The 22,882-nt window shown below is 37.4% G+C and overlaps 1 protein-coding gene across 4 annotated transcripts in view; it reads right to left on the bottom strand.

The window, feature by feature from the left end:
• The window catches only part of DIAPH3 (diaphanous related formin 3), a 475,240-nt gene that overhangs the window by 103,478 nt on the left and 348,880 nt on the right, over positions 1-22,882 (bottom strand). For all 4 annotated transcript variants that reach the window (XR_015725940.1, XM_087865106.1, XM_087865107.1 and 1 more), the window contains 2 exons: positions 20,598-20,693; positions 20,048-20,107 (listed from right to left, as the gene is read on the bottom strand). Coding sequence is in view for 3 of the 4 variants with exons in the window: in XM_087865106.1 (XP_087721232.1) it covers positions 20,048-20,107; positions 20,598-20,693 (156 nt within the window). In the remaining variant the exon portion in view is untranslated. The remainder of the gene's footprint in view (positions 1-20,047; positions 20,108-20,597; positions 20,694-22,882) is intronic.

Raw genomic sequence — 22,882 nt, 5'->3', positions numbered from 1 at the left:
CATGTTTCTTGTACTTATGGATATTTTGGGATAATAGAAGCAAAATTGTAGAAGTGCTCACCAATATGTTAAGATCAAACAAAATAATGCATGCGAGAGCACTCTGAAAACTGTAAAGTGCTATAAAAATGTGTGTTTCACCAAAAAAGTGTTAGCTTTTATGGGCTCAAAGAGATCACCCTTGATGTTTACTTATTTTAAGTAAATCAATGGAGAAAGGAAGTATATAAATTGCCTACCTTTCAAACTCACCCCACCCCCCTTCTAATCTATAAACCCCCATCTGGTCCATTTTCAGCCTCCTTCTTCTGGGACACCTTTACTTTTTAGCCATTTAACTCATTTAAATACATGCTAAACTCCAGAGAAAAATCCCTTAGCTGATTTTCCCCATTTAGGCTGTCACAAAATAGTTAGGAAGTTAAACACAACTCCTATCTCCACCTTATCTTTCTGTAGTCTAACTCTGATCTTTTTAAGCATATCTTCTCCAGGAAAAAGTAAGTTCCTGATTCCACCCAAAGATAGGCAACTTATTGAAGTGATTCAGAGATGGAATTTGCTGTCACAGACCTGAGTCTAATCAATGGCTCTGTCATGTGTCAGCTGTATGATTTTGGGCAAGTTCTTTAAGCTCTCTAGGTCTCACTTTGAGACAATGTAAATAATGCAGGTCAACAATGTCTGACACACAGTAAGTGGTCAAACAGTGGCTACTTTATTCTTCTGGGAACCTCATTTTTCTAAACTAGATTCCCACTCCCCTCACTCCGCCTGCCAGGGGCAATCTCTTCCCTTTGTTGCTACCAGTTAGCAATTATCAGCTTGTAGACAGAAGTCCTGAGTTTGAATCCTGACTCTGCCACTTGGTAGCTATAATTATCTATAAAAACACACTTTCCAATAATAACCATAGCACACGGAGAATTAAAATCTCGATTCTGTTTGCTTATAGGAAACCATGCTTAAACTTGTGAAAAACCAAAGGTTCCAGGATCAGTCTCATTCGTCAATGAAGAAGGCAGATCCTAGACCAGTCATCTCTGTGACACTTGGACTATTATCGGTCTTGTCCAACCAAACCTAAAATGCCTTCTACTATCACTTCTTCAACTAATTGACTCTTAATCGTTAGCATTTAATTGAACTGTTGCTATGTGGTAGGCTCTGCTGAGATTTTTCCATGCATTATCTGATTTAAATCCTCACAACAGACCAAGGCAGGAATTAATAAGATGCCACTTGATGCACAAAAAACCCCTACGCACAAGGAGCAAGTAACTTGCTCAAGGTTACACAGCTAATAAGAAGCAGCTGGTACTTTAACTTCTATACAGCCATAGTTAGGCTCGTTACATCCATCTGACCTATGAACTACATTAGCAATGTTCAATTTTTGTAGGTATATGCTTATATACTCTGTGTTGCTCACGCAGCTCATGTTATATACATATTCTCCTTAGAGTTAAAGCTACATAAAATCAGATTCAGCATTTATTTTCAACTATTTCGAAGTCATAGAACTTGACTCTGTAACACACAACTTCTAAGCACTAAATAGATGTTCACCGATAATGAAGAAAATGTGCATGACCAGGGCAAAGTCAAGGTAGCATCACCCACATGGTAGAAATAATTTGCAATAAAACTATAAAATATTAAAACTTAATGAGCACAGTCTCAATTAGGAAATTGAAAATCTCATTAAACTTGCAGATGATACTTAGTTGGGCAGGGGTTAAATACTCTGGAAGAAAGAAATAGAATTTAAAATGACTTGATAGATTAGAGGAATGGTTCATCAAAAAACTGGATGAAGTTCAGTTAAGAGAAGAACAAAACCGTGTGCTTAAGACCGAAACCACAATACACAGGCAAAAAAAAAAAAAAAAAAAATGGGAATGAGTGGCTGGGCACACTAATGGAAAAAAACAACAAAAACCCAAGCCACAAAGAAATAAGCTGACTGTCTTTTGGCAATATGGGCTGTTTTTCTCTCCACTGGTAGCTTACAATTCTGGCTGCACCCTGGAATCACAAGGGGAGCTTAAAAAAATATAGTGCCTAGGCTCTGTCCTTGACCAATTAAATCAGATTACGTGGAGATAAGGTTCCATGTTAGTGTTACGGAAAAACTCTCTAGGTGTTTCTAATGTGGCCATGTTTCAGAACTACAAAGACATATAACCGATCACAGCTTTTATATCCATATGAAGAGTCTTGTAAAACTGATAACATAGATATCATTATGCATGATCAGATATATGGTTTATAAACTATTTAATGAAAAAAAAACTAATATCAAAAATGATTCCAGACACTCCAAACAGAACCAAGATGATCTAGATCCGTGGTTCTCAACATGCAGTTCCTGAATGAGCAGCATCTGGGAATTAATGAGATATGCAAATTCTCATGACTGCCACAAAGCTACTGAATCACTAAGTCTGGGTTGAGCCCAGCAACCTGTGCTATGATGAGCCCCCTGCGTGATTCTAATACACACCAAAGATGAGAACCAGGGCTCTAAGCTAAGGGAGCCAAGTTTCTTCTGTTTCATTACAAGATCTTTTTTTCTCTTAGAGGATGTTACATGCCTTCTTTTGTAAGTCATCTCAAATTCTTCCTAGAAGCACATATATCAATTTAAGTTTAAAGAATCACATTTTAACAGTGATCATAATATACAAATACCTTTATTTTTGAAATATCTTTAATTAAATGGATGCACGTGGTAAACTCAGTGAAGGAAAAAAAAAGTCTGTTAAAATTGGTGTTAAAAAAGTCCATTAGGTGGTTGGGTTTCTTTTCAATTGGCTCTGCTGGCATCAAGCAGACAAAATTTAGTCATGAGCATCCTTACAGATCTATTAAGATGCTACCCGATGACCCAAAACCCCTGGGAAGGAAGCAGCAGTCGAGGTGATAGTCCAGCTACCCCTTCCTTAACCAGGTAGGTACTGCTGGGATTTAGATCGATCTCGGATTTCCATCCCCTATCTCCACCTTGTCACTCCAAGAAATCAAGTATTAGTTGTATTAGTATTAATGGTGAAAACGTATAAATAAAACCTATGGCTGGGCGGGCAGCACTGAAAAATCATCACAGATAAACAGTAATAATAATTGCTTCTAGTGGAGAGAAACAAGACAGGAGGTAACAATATTAAAGTTTATGATTTTTCCTTAATTGGTGACAGTTTGATAAAAAATACCCAGAAAGTTTCTCTCCCACTGCCCTCTGTTTCTGGTCTCCCTGTTCCTCACATCTTGTCAGTTTTATTAAAAGATAGAAAATTATACAATTTTACTGCTAATTAAAAATGTAAAAAAAAGACATCTGTGTAATTGTAAAAATTTTAAAACACATCTAGTGCTGTTGAGGGTTTGAGGAATGGACATGGTCATAGGCTGCTGGGAGGAGTATAATTTAATATAATTCCTTCACTCTACCCAGGTCAGTGTGGCAATATGTATAAAAAGCCTTAAAATTGTTCCTATCTGTTAAGTTATCCTAAAGAAATAGTGCTATTTATTATAATGATGAAAATTTAAAAGCCATGAAAAGGTCAAACCCTAGGGAAGCTGGTTAAATAATGTATGGCCCAGCCTTACTATGGGGATATTACATAGCCATTAAAAATTATTCAAAGAGGAATTCATATTATATGGAAAAAACATGTAACACAAGTTACTATGCACAACATGTCTGAATCACAAAAAATATATGTATGTTAAAAATTAGAAAAAGTGATGTCAAAATGCTAATCATGTTTATATATGAGTAGTCAAGTCAGGTTATGGGTAGATTTTATTTTCCCCTTTATAATCTTCTCTATTTTTTAAATATTCTACTATTGATAGATAATTCCATGAGAAAACTCAAATATATTAATTTTTTTTAAAAGATTTTATTTGTCAGAGAGAGAGAGAGAGAGCCCAAGCAGGGGGAACAGCAGGCAGAGGGAGAAGCAGGCTCCCTGCTGAGCAGGGAACCTGATGTGGGGCTCGATCCCAGGATCCTGAGATCATGACCTGAGCCAAAGGCAGACGCTTAACTGACTGAGCCACCCAGGTGTCCCTCAAATATATTAATTTCTAAATGAACTAAATGCTTACTTTTAACGAATATATTTTATCCCAAATGGCAGCTTAATTGGTTCAAACGTAGCAATCAATATAGACTACTGATCTCTAGATCATGATATAACTATTAATCAAATAGTCTAATGAAAAAGAGTGGGAGATATAAGTTGTAAAAGAATAATAACTAGTCTAATATCACATTTCACTGAGGAAGAAACATGGTAAGTGATGGACTTTAGAACACATACTTAGCAAGGTACTTATCTTTTCCCCCTTCCACAGAATAGAGTCAACATTTAAAAAGGAAGAACAGCTTCCACTTTATACTCTTTCTCAATGTAAAACTATCTCAATTAATATGTTGCAAATTTGGCCTTGGAAGACAGTGTATGTTTTTTTGAGAAAAATAAATGAGTAATAATCTAGGGAAACGTAAATTTTGGCACTCAATTCTAAACCAAACTCATCAACAGTAGAATCATGTGTTTGGGGTAACTATGAAGGATTTTTTCTTTGGCAATAGACTATTTAAAAGTAGTCTATACAGAAGTCACTTACATTTTATCATAAATTAAATGTAAACGTGTTTTAAGTTTGTGAATCGGAGAGTTCAATCCCCATTCATGTTTGTGAGCTACACGTTGAGGACAAGATTTTATGACAACAGTTCACCACAGTCCAGCAGTATTTCTTGATTAGTAGTAAATACTGAGGCATGACGGAGTGTACATCAGACAACAGTTGAGAGGCCCGGTCAGCTTTTCTAGAAGAATGTTCTTGGAGTGTCAGCAGTTCAGAGAAGCTAGAAAGGTGCTGGGCTGCTACCACATGACAACAAAGACAGATACACCAAAGGCAGTTAACGGAAGAGGATAAGCAGGTCATTGTTCTTTTATGTATCATACTGAGCAGACCTGTCATTCTAAGGCTTCTTACTGGAAGATCTGAGGGATCAATAAAATTTATAAAACTATCAAATGACACAATCTTTCCTTTAATGGGCAGTTTGACCTAAGTTTTAGTATGGAATTCTAAGTTGTATCAAAATCTATTCTCAATATGAAAAACATCTGTGAACCGATAGAAAAATAGGCAAAGAACCTGAACAGGCACTTCACACAGCAGGATATCCAAAAAGCCAACAAGCAGATGAAAAGGTGCCCAAGTTACTCAGGAGGAAAATACAAATCAAAATCACAATAAGATACCTCACCAGAGTTGTCGAAATGAAGCTCTCACCCATTGCCAATGGAAGCATAAGCTGCTACCATCATTTTGGAAGGGTGTTGTACAGGAAGTATCTGAATGTATGTATACCCAATGAAAGGGCAATTGCACTCCTAGGGATACACCTGACAGAGCACAAAGCCAGGTGTGAGAATGTTCTTAGCAGGACCATTTGTACCAGCGAAAATCAAGAAATAACACAAAGGGGGAAAATACGGTATACTCAGAGTGGAGTACAAAATAACAAGAATGAACAAATTACAAATTCAGACAATGTGGATACAAAGCATATGATCCCGTTTATAAAAAGAACAAAGCAAGACGAGTTGATGCTGTCACAGTGAGGGTATGTGTGGGATACAGGGTTATGAACAGGAGGAGTGAGAGGGGCTCCTGTGTTTCTAACGATATCATCTGTTGATCTGTGTGTTGGTTACATAGGTAAGTTCATTTCATGAAAATTCATCAAGCCACATACTTGGGACCTGTGTAGTTCCTTATATTTATGTGACTCTTCAATATAAAGTGTACATTTAAAATGAGGGAAGAAGCAAAAGAGTATATAAAGAAAGTTTAAACAAAATCAAACCTCCCAGTTCAGTGCTATACATAACGCCAAGTACTTAAGTAAAACAGAGAGAGGTTTGCTGAGGCATGAATTTATACATTTATAGTCTTTTGTTCCGATTTTCAAAGTAGAAACAGTGTTTGGTATTTGTAGAAAGAGGATAGTAACAGGGTTAAAGAAGATTTTAGAACAAAATGACAAAGAGATTCTAGATAGAGCTGGAGATCTGTTTAGAAGAGGAACATGTGATGAACCATATGGGCCTAAAATGAGAAAAAATCAATTACACTTTTCAGCACAAACAGGCATGGGGGCAGGGACACAGACACCACCACAAGGAGAGCATACCAGCAGGATAAAATAACTCATCACCAAAGAATGATTTTAGAAAAATGACTCTCAAAACCCTCCCTTTTGCTGACTTTAAAACAAATATGGAGGAGACACGGAGTTCATTTCTAGGAAATATTACAAATTTTGACAACATATTACCCAGGGTTACTAACTTTCCTTACCTCATTCCACGAATGAATATATTTACTTCTTACCCTGAGCAGATCGTGTCTTTTTATGTTAGAGGACAGAAGCAAATGGGGGTCAGTGACTGAAGAGGTTAAGAGGACAGAGAGTAATGGGCCAGGTCCAGTTTCTAGGAAGTGAGGAGCAAGCAGTGTGTAAGAAGTGATGAAGACCTGAGCCTTAGTAGAGGGAAAGTGTTGCCACAGGCGACCAGGGTAGCACAGGACCCAGGTGCTCCTGGCAACGCCTTCCTCCGCCCTGCGAGACTGTCTCGGGGGTCTGTGCACCCGCTGTCCTTCCTTTACTGGTACCTGCACATTTAAACACAACGCAGCAGCATCATTATTTAAGCAGTTGCCTGACGGCAGATCACAATGAATTTTAAAAGATCCTTTTCTCTTTTTCCTTCTCCTTTGGGCCTTGGGGAATAGTAAGAGAAAGATATGAAAATACGCTTTTTCTTCTTTTTTTTTTTACCCTGATAAAATACACTTTGAATTAAACAAAACCTACTGCATGGTTTATCAAACATCAGCTTAAGAACTCCTCAGGCCAACTGTATTAATAAGAAGTAATAAAATGACATGATAAAAGTTTCTTAGTTGTGTCTTATATTTGTAGCCTTCTCAAGTTCTATAGATTGAGTTATTGGCTTGTCAGGACTAAAATACAAGATGCTATTAACATTTTTAATGCTAAATCTAAACAGTATTTATTGGTTCATCTTTAAATATGGATAGGTTAGTAAATGAGGATTTTGTTTTTATTTGCATATCATATTAGGACTTTTCTGCTGCGTGTTTTAATGGGAACAGTATGTACATATAATTTAACAGGCCTAATCATCATATTTCAAAAAAAAAAAGCTGGAATCTTTTAACCTTGAGGCTGTTATAATGGACTAGGTGAAGGTAAATAAAATTGATATATGATGTAAATGGTGATACTTTTTTTTTTTACTATATTTCAATATTCCCTTATTTCATTATTCCTCTAGAAATCGGGATTAGACAGCTCTTCTGACTAATTAACCAAAGGAGGTTTGACTAATAGAAGGAGATTGCAAGCATGATTAGTTAAATGATGATGTACATAGCACTTAATGATCATTATCATTTATTCTAATATCAGTGGTAATAAATGGTGAAACTGTTTAAGCCAAATGCTGTCACATCACAATAATGTACATCATGGCTAATGCTAATAATTTCTAATTTACTTGGGAATCAATGGGACATGCAGCTTTCTTAATGCATGTCAATGCTTTCTTTGATAAATTTATAGACCCTTTATAGTAAAAAATGTTTAATATTTATCTTCTTACCTAGACTACATATAAGGTCATCATAGCACCACTTCCCTCCAAAGCACAAACAGTTCCAGTGTAAAGTATGAAGACACTTACTTACTTACAAAGATGCAATGACTATAACCAACGCTACTGCTTCAAAATACTGATCTCATCCCAGTCTCTTGCTTTCTACAGATTTAGGTCAGCCATCGGGTTCTTACACAGCACTGAAAGGCTACCTTTGCTCTAAGAAACAAACCAGAGTGGTACTTGATTTTCTATATTACTCATTTCCATCACCGTTTTCTCTCATATTAAAAATTACAAGGGAAAGAAGATTCAGGTATGTGCTATAAAATCACTGGCCAATGTTATCTCCAGAACACACACAAAAAGGTGGGGAGAGTGTCCATTTTATGTGGAGAGACACATTCATTATCTGGAGCTAGAGGCACTCTGCTACTGACTCTTCATCATACCCTATTACTCTTTAGGAATTCACTTTCAATTTGGAATCACATAAAAATGAAAAGCTGAGAGCTAGGACAGACAGAAGTTCCCTTTAGGTTCATGCACGGTACTGGAAGAGGGAAAAGGAAAAAGGAAAAATACAAATGCAGTCAGCATGTTTTAGGAGAAAGGATATTAGGTAACTAAGGACTGAAAGAAGAGATGTGGCTTCTGCTTGTATTTTAATGGGGACAAACTAAGTTACTCTTGGAGTGTCTTCCTATCTCGATTGCCTGCCCGTTGCCCATTAAGACCTTTAATATTTCTAATTTTAATTTTCTTTAAGGTTGTTATTTTACAAAGAAATGCAAAAGGCCTCCTATAAAATAGCAATTCCTTGTCTCTGACTCTGCCTTATTCATGTTCCTCTTGCTATCTCCTGATTAATCAATCTTAGACATTATTTACTGATTTCCTAGTATGACAGACCAAAGCTTAACTTCCTTACAGCTTATCTCAAAAGGGGGGCTCACAACATGGCTTTCCCCAGAACCGAGAGGGAGGAAGAGCAACCAAGATGGAAGCCATAGTATCTTTTTTTTTTATAGATTTTATTTATTTATTTGACAGAGATAGAGACAGCCAGCGAGAGAGGGAACACAAGCAGGGGGAGTGGGAGAGGAAGAGCAGGCTCCCAGCAGAGGAGCCTGATGTGGGGCTCGATCCCGTAATGCCGGGATCACGCCCTGAGCCAAAGGCAGGCGCTTAACCACTGTGCCACCCAGGCGCCCCATAGTATCTTTTATAACCTAATCTCAGATGTGACATACCATCAGTTCTGCTGTATTCAATTGGTTACAGACTAACCCTGGAAAATGTTTGTGGAGGTGGTACAGATTACAGAAGGATATGAACACCAGGAGGCAGTCATCATTGGGGCCATCTTGGAATCTGGCTACCACAGAGTTTATATTATTGTGACTGTAAAATTGTACACAAGGCTATGTCAAATTCAAGTAGTATACTACAATTATAAATCCCTATTTGCCCCCAGAAAAGCTCATACCATCGTGCCTCTTCTTTTTTTCTTAGCACCTACCACTCTTTGCATACTCGTCCCCAAAGTTTTATAATACAATTGTACACATAGCCAAACAGATCAGATTATCTTTAAGTTCTACATTTTCCTCCTGATCTTCCCCTAGAACTTTGTTTCTGTTTCTATGTTTATGCTTCTCCAAATATGTACTATTTTCTTTCTGCTACTGTATTTTTCATATCTGAAAGATCTTTTTGTTTTTAAATCTTTTTTATACATACATCTTTTATATTTCAATGATGAAAAAAGAGGATCATATATACACTATTATGATTTAATATATATTAATTATGATGCTATTCCTTACATTTTCTCTGTCTACTAAGAATTGCTTTGGTTTGTTTTTTTTCCTTCTTTTTTCACATTGAATGCTCTTGCAAATGTCAGCTGATGAATCCTTGTCTCAAATTAATATTTAAGAACAAACACTTTAAATAAGTGAATAGGTTTGTTAACTAGTGAGCTTTTCCATGGGAAGTTCTTGTAGTAAGCTAGCATTTTTTTGAGGGAAGGGAGCCAAGATGCCAGGATCTGAAGGCCTTTTCTCTAGACTGCTCATTATCTACAGAGGCATATTCAGACATCTACTCAGAATATAAGCCTCGCTCCTGTGTAGTAAAGACTGGGCGGTGGGATGGGGTCAGGAGAGGATTTTGCCATTCATTTCTCCTCTTTTCTCCCAAAGACCTTCCTCTATGTTCACGTAATCCCTGTTTTTGGTGGAGAACCTCAGCTCTGGTTTGTACTCTAATTCTAGAGCTTCTAGCACATTTTTTCCAAACAGCACACTTTTTATCTCCTGCACGTGTGGAGGAAAGGCTGAGGTGGGGTGGAGGGGTAAGTGCAGCACAGTGGTTGTAAGTTTGGATTTGGAGCCCATGCCTAGTTGGAGGCTGAACTACCCCCTTAAGATTCTCCCATTTTCAGCTCTATGCCTCCTTCCTCCCATCTGTGGTTCCCGAAGCCTCGAGCCCTCGTGTGGAGCTGTGAGGAGTAGATCAGTCTGTTTCTCATCAGGGTCCCCTATTGTTGGGGGTTGAATTGTGTCACCCCAAATTTATGTTGAAGTCCTAATACCTGGTATCCGTGACTGTGACTTTTGCAGATATAATCAAGTTAAGACAAGCTCAAAGTAGATTAGTGTGGCTCTAACCAAAAGATTAATGTCCTTCTAAGAAGGCCACGTGCAGAGACAGAGACAGGGAGAAAGCCATGTGAACATGGAGGCAGAAATTCGAGTGACCCAGCTGCAAGCCAAGGAACATAAAGGGCTGCTGGTTACCACCAGAAGCATGGATGAGAAAGAGGACAGAGTCTCCCCCATAGCCTCCAGAAAGAACCAACGTTGCCAACACCTTCAGACTTCTAGCCTCCAGATTTGTGACAGAGTAATTTTCTCTTGCTTTAGGGCCCCCTGGTTTGTGGTGATTTGTCATGCTGGCCTTGGAAATGAATACACCTGGATTCCAGTTTTCTCTCCCTGCACATGTTCTCCCCTATTGTCATATGTTGTTCCAGGCGAAAGATGTCTTGGTTTCAGAGGACTGGAGATTGGTTTTTATTACTCCTTCTCTTAGTGGCTCTATGGTGACTCCCAAGGGGAAAAGGGGGTTAAAACATCTTTACTATCCTATTTTAAAACTAAAAATCTCTATAGTCTTTTAATTTTTCCTTTTTTTCCTTCTAAACTAGTTCATACCAATTAATGTACTTTAAGTGCAATATAGGAACTATTCATAGAAAGAAAATTAATTTCAATCTCTAATTAGTACACCCATTCTATACACTACTGTCACTTTGCTCACGAATCTATAATAACTTTCTAGTGACAAATGCATCACAGAAGGTGGGCAGAGAAGGGGAAAGAACAAGGAGGAACTAACACTGAAGTTATCGAACATCTATCCAGTCTAGGTACTGTAGTAGAGTACTTTCCCATACTTTTACTAAATCTTCCTAATAGTTTATGAAACGTGTGATTTCTCTATTTGACAACGAAGGAAGAGGACATGCAAAGGTTAAATTACCTGTTATCGTCACCCTTTTAATGAGTCAAGAAGTCAAACCAAGACCTATCTGTCTCTAAATCCCAAGCCTGACTCCATGCTGTCTTTCAAGGAACTGCTTGGCTCGATCATTCAAAAATATGGCTAGTTTTATGTTTTTACAAAATAGTCAATGAATAAGAACAACTACTGCTCTTTTTTAAGGAAACTACTATGTGTCTGGTGGGCACTTTGCAAAAGATTCATTTTTAATACAACCATCGTGAAAATGGGTTCTGTACCTGCCTATTCCAAACTCACCTTTAATGAGGACAAATAAGATATAAAAATAAATCTAATGGTACCTTAGCAATAAGTAGGTGAGCACCAAGGGCTGTTTCATAGGAAAGGATCTCAGACACGTACTATAGTGGACACACGCCGGGAAGGAGACCAGCTATGTGAGGGTCACCACTATCCGTCCCTGTTAGAATGCCTGCCTCATACGTAACACAGCACCCCAACAATGCTGAAACACACATCATGTACGACATCCCAACAGAGTTTCCTTTACTTTCCTAAATAACCACCACACTATTTTAAAGTATGCAATATCTTATCTTCTCAGAAAATGGGAGGACTCTGCTTGACTGGTGCTCCGAAGCACGCTTAGACTGCCTTCCGCCACACTGAGCACTGTGCTGACACCTGGAGAGGAACTTTTAGAACCTTTAGGTTATTGGGAAACCAACTGCCTTTTGTCACAGGGCCTGAGAAGCACCCTGGCCCCTTTTCTTCTCCCCAGGCTTTACAGACTGCTATCATTACATAAGTCATAGTCTCCCTTTTCAGCTGGACCATTGATGCAAACATGGTTTTGTCTCCCTGAGCAGTGACCTCTCACAGTCCATGCAGGACATGCACCATCGGTCCTTCCCCATCACCCCTGCCTCTCTTTCTACTCAGAGACTTTCAGGAGGAGACCTTTTATCTTTGCTCTCGGGGAAAACAGATGTCATCAGGTGAGATCTTCAGATTCCCCCTTCTCTTTGTATCCACTTCTCTCTGTACATCCTTCCTTTTCACTGTCCAAATTCTCCCCACTTAGGCTCTCCCATGCCATCCCCCAAGAACCTCACTCTAACCACTGCCCCACTAAATGGTCATCCCTCCCCTCCAGAGCTCCTCCCCTTCAGAATCCAAAGACAGTAAAGCCAATGCCACAAAGGCAAAGAAACATAGCCTCCTCATTACACCATGAGGCGTTCTAGTTCCAGCGATTTCTAGCTATTTCTCTTCCTTTTCTTCTTTCATATCCAGGCATTTAGAAGGAGGAGCCTAAACTCCCCCAACCAATGCCTTCTGGCTTCAGTTTCTACTATTCTATCGAAACTGCCCTTCCTGAGGTGAACAATGGCACCCGAGTTCTCAAGCCAATCTCTGTCCAGGTGCTCCCCCATCCTTTTTGCCTGGCTTCCTGAAGCCTATGGCTTTGCCGACTGCATTTCCCCAGGCTCCTCTTTTCCTTGCCTGTTCCTTCCAAGTTGCTTAGCCCAGATGAGCACTGCACACCACCCTGCCCAGAAGACCCAGTAAGACTAATGACTGTCCACGGCACAAAGGATGCCTTCTCCTCCCTGTATCCTGGGGGAAGCTTCCCAGTAGCACCGTTTCACTGATTTGTAACTGTTTATCTTAAACAATTTATTTGTCATTAAAACTGTAGACTTGCCAACCATTTGACATGTTTTCCACATTTGTGATTATGTCAATGCAACTTTAGTTCTCAAGTGACAAAATGACAGTACAAGTGGCTTCCTTTTAAGGATATACATGCAAAAATATTAACATGTGGGAAAAGAGAAAAATAAACAACACACAAGCCAGTAATCAAACCATAAAATCAACAGCTCTTCTTTAATCTTTCTGGGGGGTTGTGGGGTGAAGTTTGATTAAATCAAGAGATCCTGTCACCAGGAAAGAAAATATGCCCAAACACAAAATTTAAAACAAAAGGACAGAGTTCAAGGAGCTTCTTAAAGTCTATCCACTGACTCCTTCTGAACTTATATTATGAGGAAAGGGAGAAATTTAGTGGGCCAGAAATTTTGAAAGATCATGTAATTATAGTCCACTATGGCACACAAACAGAACAAAAGACATATTAATCATAACAACTATTTCAGGGAAGTCAAGGACATTACTTTCCTTATGCAGTAGTCCTTTATCCCTTTTCACTCAATTTAGTTCCAGCCTTCAGCATACATTTGTGAATGCTCATTAAATGAAAGGCATTTGCTATTTCTTGCATAAATGTCCTTTTAAAACAACTTGAAGTCCTCACTGCTTGAGGATTTTTTTTTAACCTGTTCGTGCTTAAGAGTGTGTATGATAATGACTAAGCCAGAAGGTTGTCCCTGCCTTGACTATAAATTAGAAATGCCTTTCCCTTCTGCCCACGGGGCATCCTTACCTAGGCAGGAGCCCTGCTGAGTCCATTCTTCCTTTTGCTTGACTACATAGTAAATAGGAGAGACTGATATTTGAATAAAATGTGAAATCACCCAAATTGTTTTACATTCCTGGCCTAGAAAAATCTCCTTAAAAAAATATTTAAGTCTTTTTTTTGACAGTTACAGGTAGCATTTGATTCTGCTTGAAAGCGCCAGTGTAAGGGTGTCAAAAACAATTAGTATTTTAATAGCTCCCTTTCTTTCTTAGGCATTTAGCAGCACAAGTTCATCGGAAAGAGAACAAAAAATATTCTCAAGAACATGAGCCAGTGACATTTGGCAAAATCATATAATTTTACTTTATTATTCCCTAGGCTCTTTTCTACTTTAAATTAGGATACAGTTCAAAGAAATTAAAATGGTAGTTGTCAACATTCACTTTGACAGATAAGGTTTTCTAGACAAGGAGTGGTTTGGTGTTGTCCTCATTGTTTTCAAACAAGTCTTAAGGCAGCTAGTGTTCAGTAGACACTATTGAAAACCTTACTAATTTCATAATTCTGCCTCAAGACAAATTCTTGTTGTTTGGGGGAAGGTAGGTCGAGAAATAAAGAGGACCCAAAACTGAGTGGATTAGAGTGGGTGGGGTGATTATGTGTGAAGTTTTGATAGATCAAAAACAAAGCTTTTCTTGTGTGCCTCCCTTATTTTGTGAGAAATATGCTAATTCAAAGATATCTAACTAGCTTCACATTTAATTCTGACTTCAAATCTTAGAGTAGCAGAGCAGCTGTGCCTGGCGGCAATACAATCTTATTTCTATAAAAATCTCTCAAAGCTCCGTATATAAGTGGAAGAGTAAAAATAGATAATCAAATCCAAATTAAGGCTATTAAGAATTGATTTAGTGTAAAGATAATATAGCAAGATTTTGTTTAGGTTATGGATGTTCACTAAAAATGTGTAATACTTGTTTGCCTAAAATTTTGATTATGTTTTATCTTATTTTGTCACAGTTAAATAGTTTTATCATTAGGGGTTTTAATTGCATATAGTTTATAGAATTCTTTCTGATTACTCTATATCCATTTAACTGAGGGGAAAAAACCCCACTGTACTACTTAATGAAAAGAGAACCTTCTACTGAAGATGCAATCAAACTGCAGGCAGATGTACCACAAGGTGTGGCTCAACCATTCCTATCTGTGAAACCTTTGTTGGGAACATTTTACAGCATCTACATCGTGTGCAGGGGAAGAGACGTCCTGGAAGAGAGGAGGAAGTAACATATCCTGAAAAGCACCAGTCACTCAGCGGTATACCACCGAGTTGTAGAAACAAAGAGACAAACATCTAAAGACAGAAAATGAGAAAACCAAGTCCTTGAAAGTGTCCTTTCCACCTTCGTAATGTTGGCTCGACTATCATGCAATTCCCCAATTTCTTCATCTTTCTTCGGCCTCTTGCTCACTTCATTACCCACCTGTGTCCATTCCTGAGGTGTAGCCCTTGACTTGCATCCTCTAGATTTAAAGATTTTCCTTTAGAGAAATCATTAGCTTAAGTAGCATTAGCAATTCTCTGTGGGGGTCCCTTAACCCACAGCTCTAGACCTGGCTTCTCCCCTCAAACCTTAAAAAGCTCTTTTATTCACTCCCCATCCCTTGTGGCCAATCCGTGTCGGCATCAAGGGTGGCTATGAAGTCCTTTTGATTCTTTCCTCTCTCTTCCGTTTGTCACTTCAGTTTCAGAAAACCTGCACAGACCTGTCATTTTCCTGCTCAAAACCCTCAACAGTCCAATTTCTTGGTCTGGCATCAGACTCTCCATATACTGCTTTCCTAGCTGGTCCTTTATTTTTAAGCAGACCATTTGATTCACTAACACCCAAATATGGTACAATCTTTAGAAAAACGCATTAATAAATACTTTGATTATCTTGACTTAAAAGGAAAACACTATTTTCCACAGATTACAGAAAACCTTCAGATATGCAATGCACTGTGTTGAGTAAAGACACGAGATAATGCCCTGTACTCATTAGCAGAAGCTTTCCTTTGTTTTATTTACTGTTGTTAAACTCTGCTTGATTAAGCAAGGGAAAGAAATCTAATTAATAAGCAACCCTCCACTTCTAAGGAGTGAATAATCCAATCAAGATTGAACCGCATCCTCCCTATTTGATATAACACCTTTTGAAGCACAGACCACTGATGATCAAATAGCTCCTTCTGATGACAGATAACATTTTAGGGAGGAGATGAGAGGGGTTAACAGTGTTCACAGCTGGAGCTTTAGCAATTAGCATATTAAATCCCACTTATTTGGGTGACATCCAGCGACCTGATTTTGCTCGATATAGTACATTAATTGTTCCATTCAAACCTAAACATAAACACGTCTGTTCATTCAACACATTCTTACTAAACACCCACGTGTCAGGGCTCAATGCAGCTAAGAGCTGAGGTTACAGCAGTACGTAAATCCAGTATCTTTTATCCCCTTGTCCCCACCTTGATGGGACTCACGAGTATTGGGGCAGACATTGAATATTTTATAGGAAATGACTACCACAAAATGGGAAAGCCATTGGGGTTATTAGAACATGTAGTTTTACAGACTGGGGTTCACTGGAGAACCTCTGAGAAAGTACACACATGCTATTGCTCTTTCATGGCCCACACTTGCCCCTGGCCTTTTGGCCTCACTTCTACTCATCCCTCAAAACTCAGCCTGGATTTCAGGTCCTTCTAGAAGTCAAGTCTGAATTGTCTTCATAAGGTCTGGATTAGTATTCCATACCTGTAGGTATTCCCAATACTTTGTGTGTTGCCTCTATCCTGGCATTAACCAAATGTATGGGAATTGTTACTCATCTGTCCCAACTAGATGATGAACTCTTAGGGAGTATCTCTATATTTTAAGTGCCAAGTGAGTGCTTAATAAATTTTGCTAAATTGATGAATGAATAAAGGTTTAATGAGGAAAAATACTGGATATTTCATTTCTGCTGAGGCTGTAAAAGGCAAAGCAAAAGATAAAACAAGTAATGGTTTTAACCAAAGTATTTTTGGCAGAGGTTCGGAGCAGGGCACAAGGGCTGGATTACTCAGCATGTATAATTTCTGCGCTTTTGAAGCTCATAGCAGCTAGAATGCTTGAGGTCATCTTTTGTCAAAATATATACTGGGACATTTTAGCTGCGAGGTCTCAGAGGATACTCTACCAGGATCTAATTCTGAAATAAAAGATGATCTATGTCTGCAACTACATTTGTATCTGCAGGTATAATCTAAATTTGTACTTATAATCTATACAATTTATATGTTCCATGGTCTTTGTAACAGAGTATAAGTTGGCTAAGATTAATATAGATGTTTTTAATACCGAGTTTATTTTTTAATTTTTTAAAAAGATTTTATTTATCTATTTGTGTGAGAGACAGACAGAGAGAGCACAAACAGGGGGAGCGGCAGGCAGAGGGAGAAGGAGCCTCCCCGCTGAGGAAGAAGCCCGACACAGGACTTGATCCTAGGACCTGGGATCATGACTGAGTCAAAGGCTGATGCTTAAATGACTGAGTCATCCAGGCGTCCCTAATACAGAGCATATTAAAGAAATAAAAAGTGGTCATAATTCCAGAAAATGGTATATTCTTGGAAAACAGTGCTACCTAGGGATTAAATCTGGGAACAATGGACAAGATGCACTGGAAGCTAGAAAACCTCTGAAAGGGTATATCTCAGTAGGTCACCCTTAGGTTAAGAAGAGGGAAAAAAAAAAAAAGGTACATAGATTGCTCATAGCCCAAGGATGTGAAAAGGAATAGATGCTGATTCAGGCCAAGTATTCAGAGTACAACATGGCGGAGAGATTAAGAACGTGGAATCAGAAGTCAGCTTAGGTTCAAAACTTGGCACAGGACCATAAGCAAACTACCAGAACTGTTTAATCTTTAGTTATTTTCAACAATGAAATGGAGATAAAAATATTGACTATCTGATACGATTACTGTGAATGATATGTATAAAAATTCTGCATGGTACTTGGTATTTAGTAAGCTAAATAACTTAGTAGACATTAGATTATTTTAATACTTAAAAATATTATTTTACTAAGAATATAAGCAATTTTAAAATAATTGTAGAAAATCTAAGTCTTCAAAGAAATGAGATAATATGAACCGCTACAAGCATATAGAAAATGTTAGACATTAAGTACGTGAAAGCAGATTAAAAAGTAAGAGAGGCTCAAGTTAGATTTCATTCACATCGTTCAGTTGAGTTGTAGGATTAGCATTTTCAAAACAAAAAGCAATTTTTAGAAATAGTAAGATTATAAAATACTCTGAAATATCATCTTTTCCTAACGATAATCATGATCCTTGTTTCAATGACAATATTTTCCTTAAATTCTATACTTTTCAACATCTAATCTAATAAATCTATCTTTATATATAAAGAGTTCTTGAAGATTAACTGGTCATTTGAATTTTTCCCCACTTGGTTAGAAATATGAAAGGAAAACACAACAGAAATACTGATAGAAAATAAGTGTTAAAAACACTTTAATCCACTACATTTATATTAGAAAAGAATTTGACCTTTATGATATATCTCCTTTGGCTTGCTGTATAACCTATTAGTTTAATTATCACAAGAGCCTTAGAACTTCAGATAGTACCTGTCAACCCGAGTAAAGATAGAAATGCAAGGTTCATCTGCTTTTATGCAATGGACCAAAATACCACAATTTATAAGTAATTACAGATGAGACTTTGTAGCCTGTACACTTTACTGACACTACAGTCAGAAAAGGACTGGGTTCCCCAAGGCCAGTGCACAAAATTATCTTAAATAATCTTCCTCTACATGATACCTAAAACACTTACTTTAAATTAAGCATAACATGGGTATATGTATGCCATTATAATTATTTCATGATCATTGTGTTGGCTGTGGGTCTTTAATGACACACAATGGGGGCTGCTTTATTTTATACATTTTGTTATTAATAAAAAATAATCCAAAGTACCCATATGTAATAAAAAAAAACATGATGGGAATCAGAACTGCATTAAGGTCATATTTGTGTCACTAACTAGCTCTGTACTCTTGGGAAGGTTTGCAGCTTCTCTGAGTTTCCATTTATTCATCTACAAAACAAAATAATCTCTAGGGTCCAAGATAGCTCTATTCTCTAGACCTTTTGCCATTATTTACTATGTCACAATGACTCCAAATCATAAACCCAAAGTTAGGAAGTACTTAATTACCCACAATGAATATCTGTGACATACTACAGTTCATCTTTTCTTCTGTTAGAGTAGGGAAAGGCCAAATGGTAACAAAAGCATACTGTTGAAAAGACTGGAAAGACCTATTTAAACATTTTACCTTGAGCAATAAACATCTACCCATCTATTCAGATTCATTACCCACATCCACTTCTTTTTCTGATTCACTTTATAGTTTTTTTTAGGCTACCCTAGAAATTTGACACAAATGTCTGTACTTAGTCACACATTAACACTTCCAGAACTCAACTCATCCGTATCCAAAACCACCCTTGAATGAAAATCTGTCAAGTATTTTGCTATTTATAAATCTGGCAAACTTTGATGACAATCTCACTCTGAATAAATGACAATGGTAATTGATAAATTTGTTTATGACTATGGAAGGTGAGGAGAACCCCATAATATATAATAGTGAGAGAAAGGAAACCAACGTAAATAAAACTTGGTCAGCATGAATTGGCACCTCGAAGAGGAGAACTCCATGTGGGGGGTGTGCAGGCACTGGTTAGGGAATTTTGAAAGCAGTCAATCTCAAATAAACATCAGAAACTCAGTTAACTTACCTTTTTTAGTGATTCTAGTGCATCCTTCCACAGTAAGAGCACATGAAACTCATCTGTATTAATGATTTTGCCAAAATGCTGGTCACAGTATTTCAAACTGTACTGGCAAATACGGTAGAGTAAAATACTTTAACAGATTAAATATTTCAAATTGCATCTCGATGTAAAGCAAATCCACTATATAAAATATTACTTTGAGAGCAAACTGTTTTTGAAAGGACACATTGGGCAACACTGATCAAAAATGTTTGAGATAATTTCAAATAATAATAACTTTAAAAATTCATCTGAGACCTGAAAGAAGAACCCTAGATACTACCTCAATCCAATCACATAAGCATGGAATATATGAATATATAATCTCAGGGCAATAGGTACCATCTGCTCATTTCTACCCCTACAGTTATATCTAAACTTGAGAACCTTCACAGCAGCCTACTAAAATAATAGATCAACAAGATAAAAGTAGATAAGAAGAATGTGCAATTTATGAATACGGTTTATTACCATGGTTACAAACTTTCAGAACAGGCCTCTGAGACATGGGACTGAGACTTTGCCGAATATCTGTTAAAAGAGAGAGAGACAGAGAGAATTAGCACAGAGGTCTGTGCATCTCAAGAAGTGTTAACAGTATTAGACTGTTTTCAAAGGTTAAATATGTCTGGACCCAAAGCAATGCTTCAATACCCTGAAATACTTGAAGCAGTGATGTTATGACTTTTACTTCCCATTTAATTATGCTACAGTAAACTCCACTGGGATAAGGTGCATATGGTTCTTCAGATGAGACTTGTCACACTAATCAAGATTTTCTAGGTTCAGTGCTTTGGTTTGTTAATGTGCTACTGACATCGGCCAACTGGAATGCTTCTCTCTCTGACATTTGTCATTGCAAGGGAAGGATTAAGCAAACTCATGAAACTTCTGAAGAGTTGTTGCCCAGAGCACTACATTCTTGACACACGACTTTAAAAGAATTAAAAGGAAAAAGAGAAAACGGTTGTTCTTTGTGATAGTTCCCTAGAAAGTAACATGAAACAAGTATAATGTTCACCTTTTGGCTTTGGTGTCCTTTTTCTTCGGTCGCGGAAGGCAGCCCCCGACTGCAAAGCCTCCAGCAGACTATCCATCACTCCTGTCTCATCACCCTCTGTGAAAAGAGATGCAGGGAATCCCATCAGCCCTCAGGGTTACCATAGCAATGTCAAAGCATACATAGAAACTGGTGATGGTGATGGTAGGGAGAAGAAAGATCGGATGCCAGGACTAAACCAGCAATTTCAAAATAAGATAGGACTGTAACTCTCTCATAAATCAAATATCTTTTAATGAAATCGGTTTCATTAGTGCATGTGTTACTGTCCACTAAAGAGGACTGGGTTCCATTGATTCACTTCAGAGGGCTGCTTTTATAGTCTGGAGGACCAATAACTTTAAATAGAATGCGGTTCTAGTCATATCTGTGTCTCAGGTTATCATAAATCACATTTCCCTTGTAGAAATGGGCTATTTTCAAAGCATCAGCTTCTATTCTAAAGTTGACCAGGTGTGGGAGAATGTTTTTGTTGTTGTTATCGAGACTCTGCTGCCTAAACTTTTTGCACAAAATTGTATTTCTAGGTTAACTATTGTGAACATGCTCCCAATAACTAATATTTCATATCAGAAGATAATCGTCCCCTGACTTTAGGTGACACAGAACAATCACTACAAACTTTCATAGAACGTAGGAAAAGTTTGTCCTCTGTGATGAAAAATAAACCAAAAGAGGCTCTCAAACACCTAACGTGTTTTTCATCCCATTATGATTGGTTTAAATTGATATTCTGTATATATTTAATGAAGGATGCGGTTATAGAGTCAATCCTCTCTCCAGAGAACAGATTATCTTGCAATGTTCATAGTTATTTATAGTTGTCAGTGCTAAATATTATTCAAAGGGAGTCGGTGGGGGACAGGGGGGAGAAGCTTCAAAGAAACTACTGACTCAAACCCAAATTCAAGGAAATGCACTATTTTGTCACTCAGAAAGAGGTTATTTGTGGGATTCTCTATGAAATTGTATGGCTGGTATAGTTACATCTAAAGTAATAGAAAACTATTTTCCTCTAGATTTTTTATTTCTTTTTATTGAGACTCAATGCCTTGATTGGAAACAGATGACAAATGAATGCAGTAGAGTACAGACAGCAAATTCACTTACAGTTTATAAACAGATATATAAATATAAATATGTATTGGCCTCTTTCCATCTGGTTCTATCTCATATTTTTAGAAAAAGTACTAAACTTTGTAGATGTAATTAAAAAAAAAAGGTGGGTGACAGGTAGAATATCTGAAGGTTAATTTACAGATAAATTTAATTCTAAAGTGGCTTGATGGCTATTTTAATTAAAATACATTAAAAATTTCAGACACCTTAATTAGAAACTAGATATCTTTGAAAATTTACACTCAAATTAAAAAAATAAAAAAGAACTGCAAGTAATGCCAGATATTCAAGGTTGTGGATGTATTTCCTTAGTAAAAGGCAAAATTTAAAATATCTAAAACTTTAAGAAAGCAAGCACGAGATTAATGGCATACACTTTAAGGAGGAAAAAAAAAACACACCAAAAAAACCCCAAAACAAAACCAAAACCAAAGAACTACAAAGATAATTTGGACTTGACATAGTGATTCTGAAACCATTATGTGTGCATTATAAGACTGAGCAGATGGGTAAACTCGCTGTGGGAAAGAAAGGAAATACAAATATTGAATAGGAAGAGAAAAAGAACCATAAAGTGTTGGATTGCATTTACAAGTATCATATAGGCTCAAGGGTTAAAAAAAAAAAAAAACCACTTTTCTTAGCTTTCCAAAATAACCCAGAAGTAATGACTCTGTGGCAGAAATGAGCACACGTGGGCTCCAGATCTTGGTTTCTAAACACCATTACTAATGCGAACCAGAATACTTAAATACCTGATTTGGGGGCTGAGACCAAGAACGTGTGAAAAAAGTCAGGAACGTACTGGTGTATCAGATGATTAGAAAGTGCTCACAGACAGGGAGGGATGTGTCAAAAGGGCAGAGTGGAGCCAGGCTGAAGGACAGTCTTGGCCAAATTTAGGATGATTTGAGCACTAAATGAGTAACAGTAGGGATGGATTATTACACATTGGGGAGAAAAACAATTATGCATCCATACTGATACTAAAAAATTAAAAATATATATGGCATAAGGGAAAGCTCTTCTTTACAGAAGAATGTCAACCAATAGGTGTCAAAGATATGGGGGAATATAAAATATACTATATTACAATTCACATAGTAAGAATTGATTGAGGCAGAAAT

The sequence above is a fragment of the Ursus americanus genome, chromosome 10 (genome assembly GCF_024610735.1).
Source record: "Ursus americanus isolate L20-20 chromosome 10, mUrsAme1.1.p, whole genome shotgun sequence".
Lineage (NCBI taxonomy): Eukaryota > Metazoa > Chordata > Mammalia > Carnivora > Ursidae > Ursus > Ursus americanus.
This window is presented reverse-complemented; position numbering and strand designations above follow the sequence as displayed.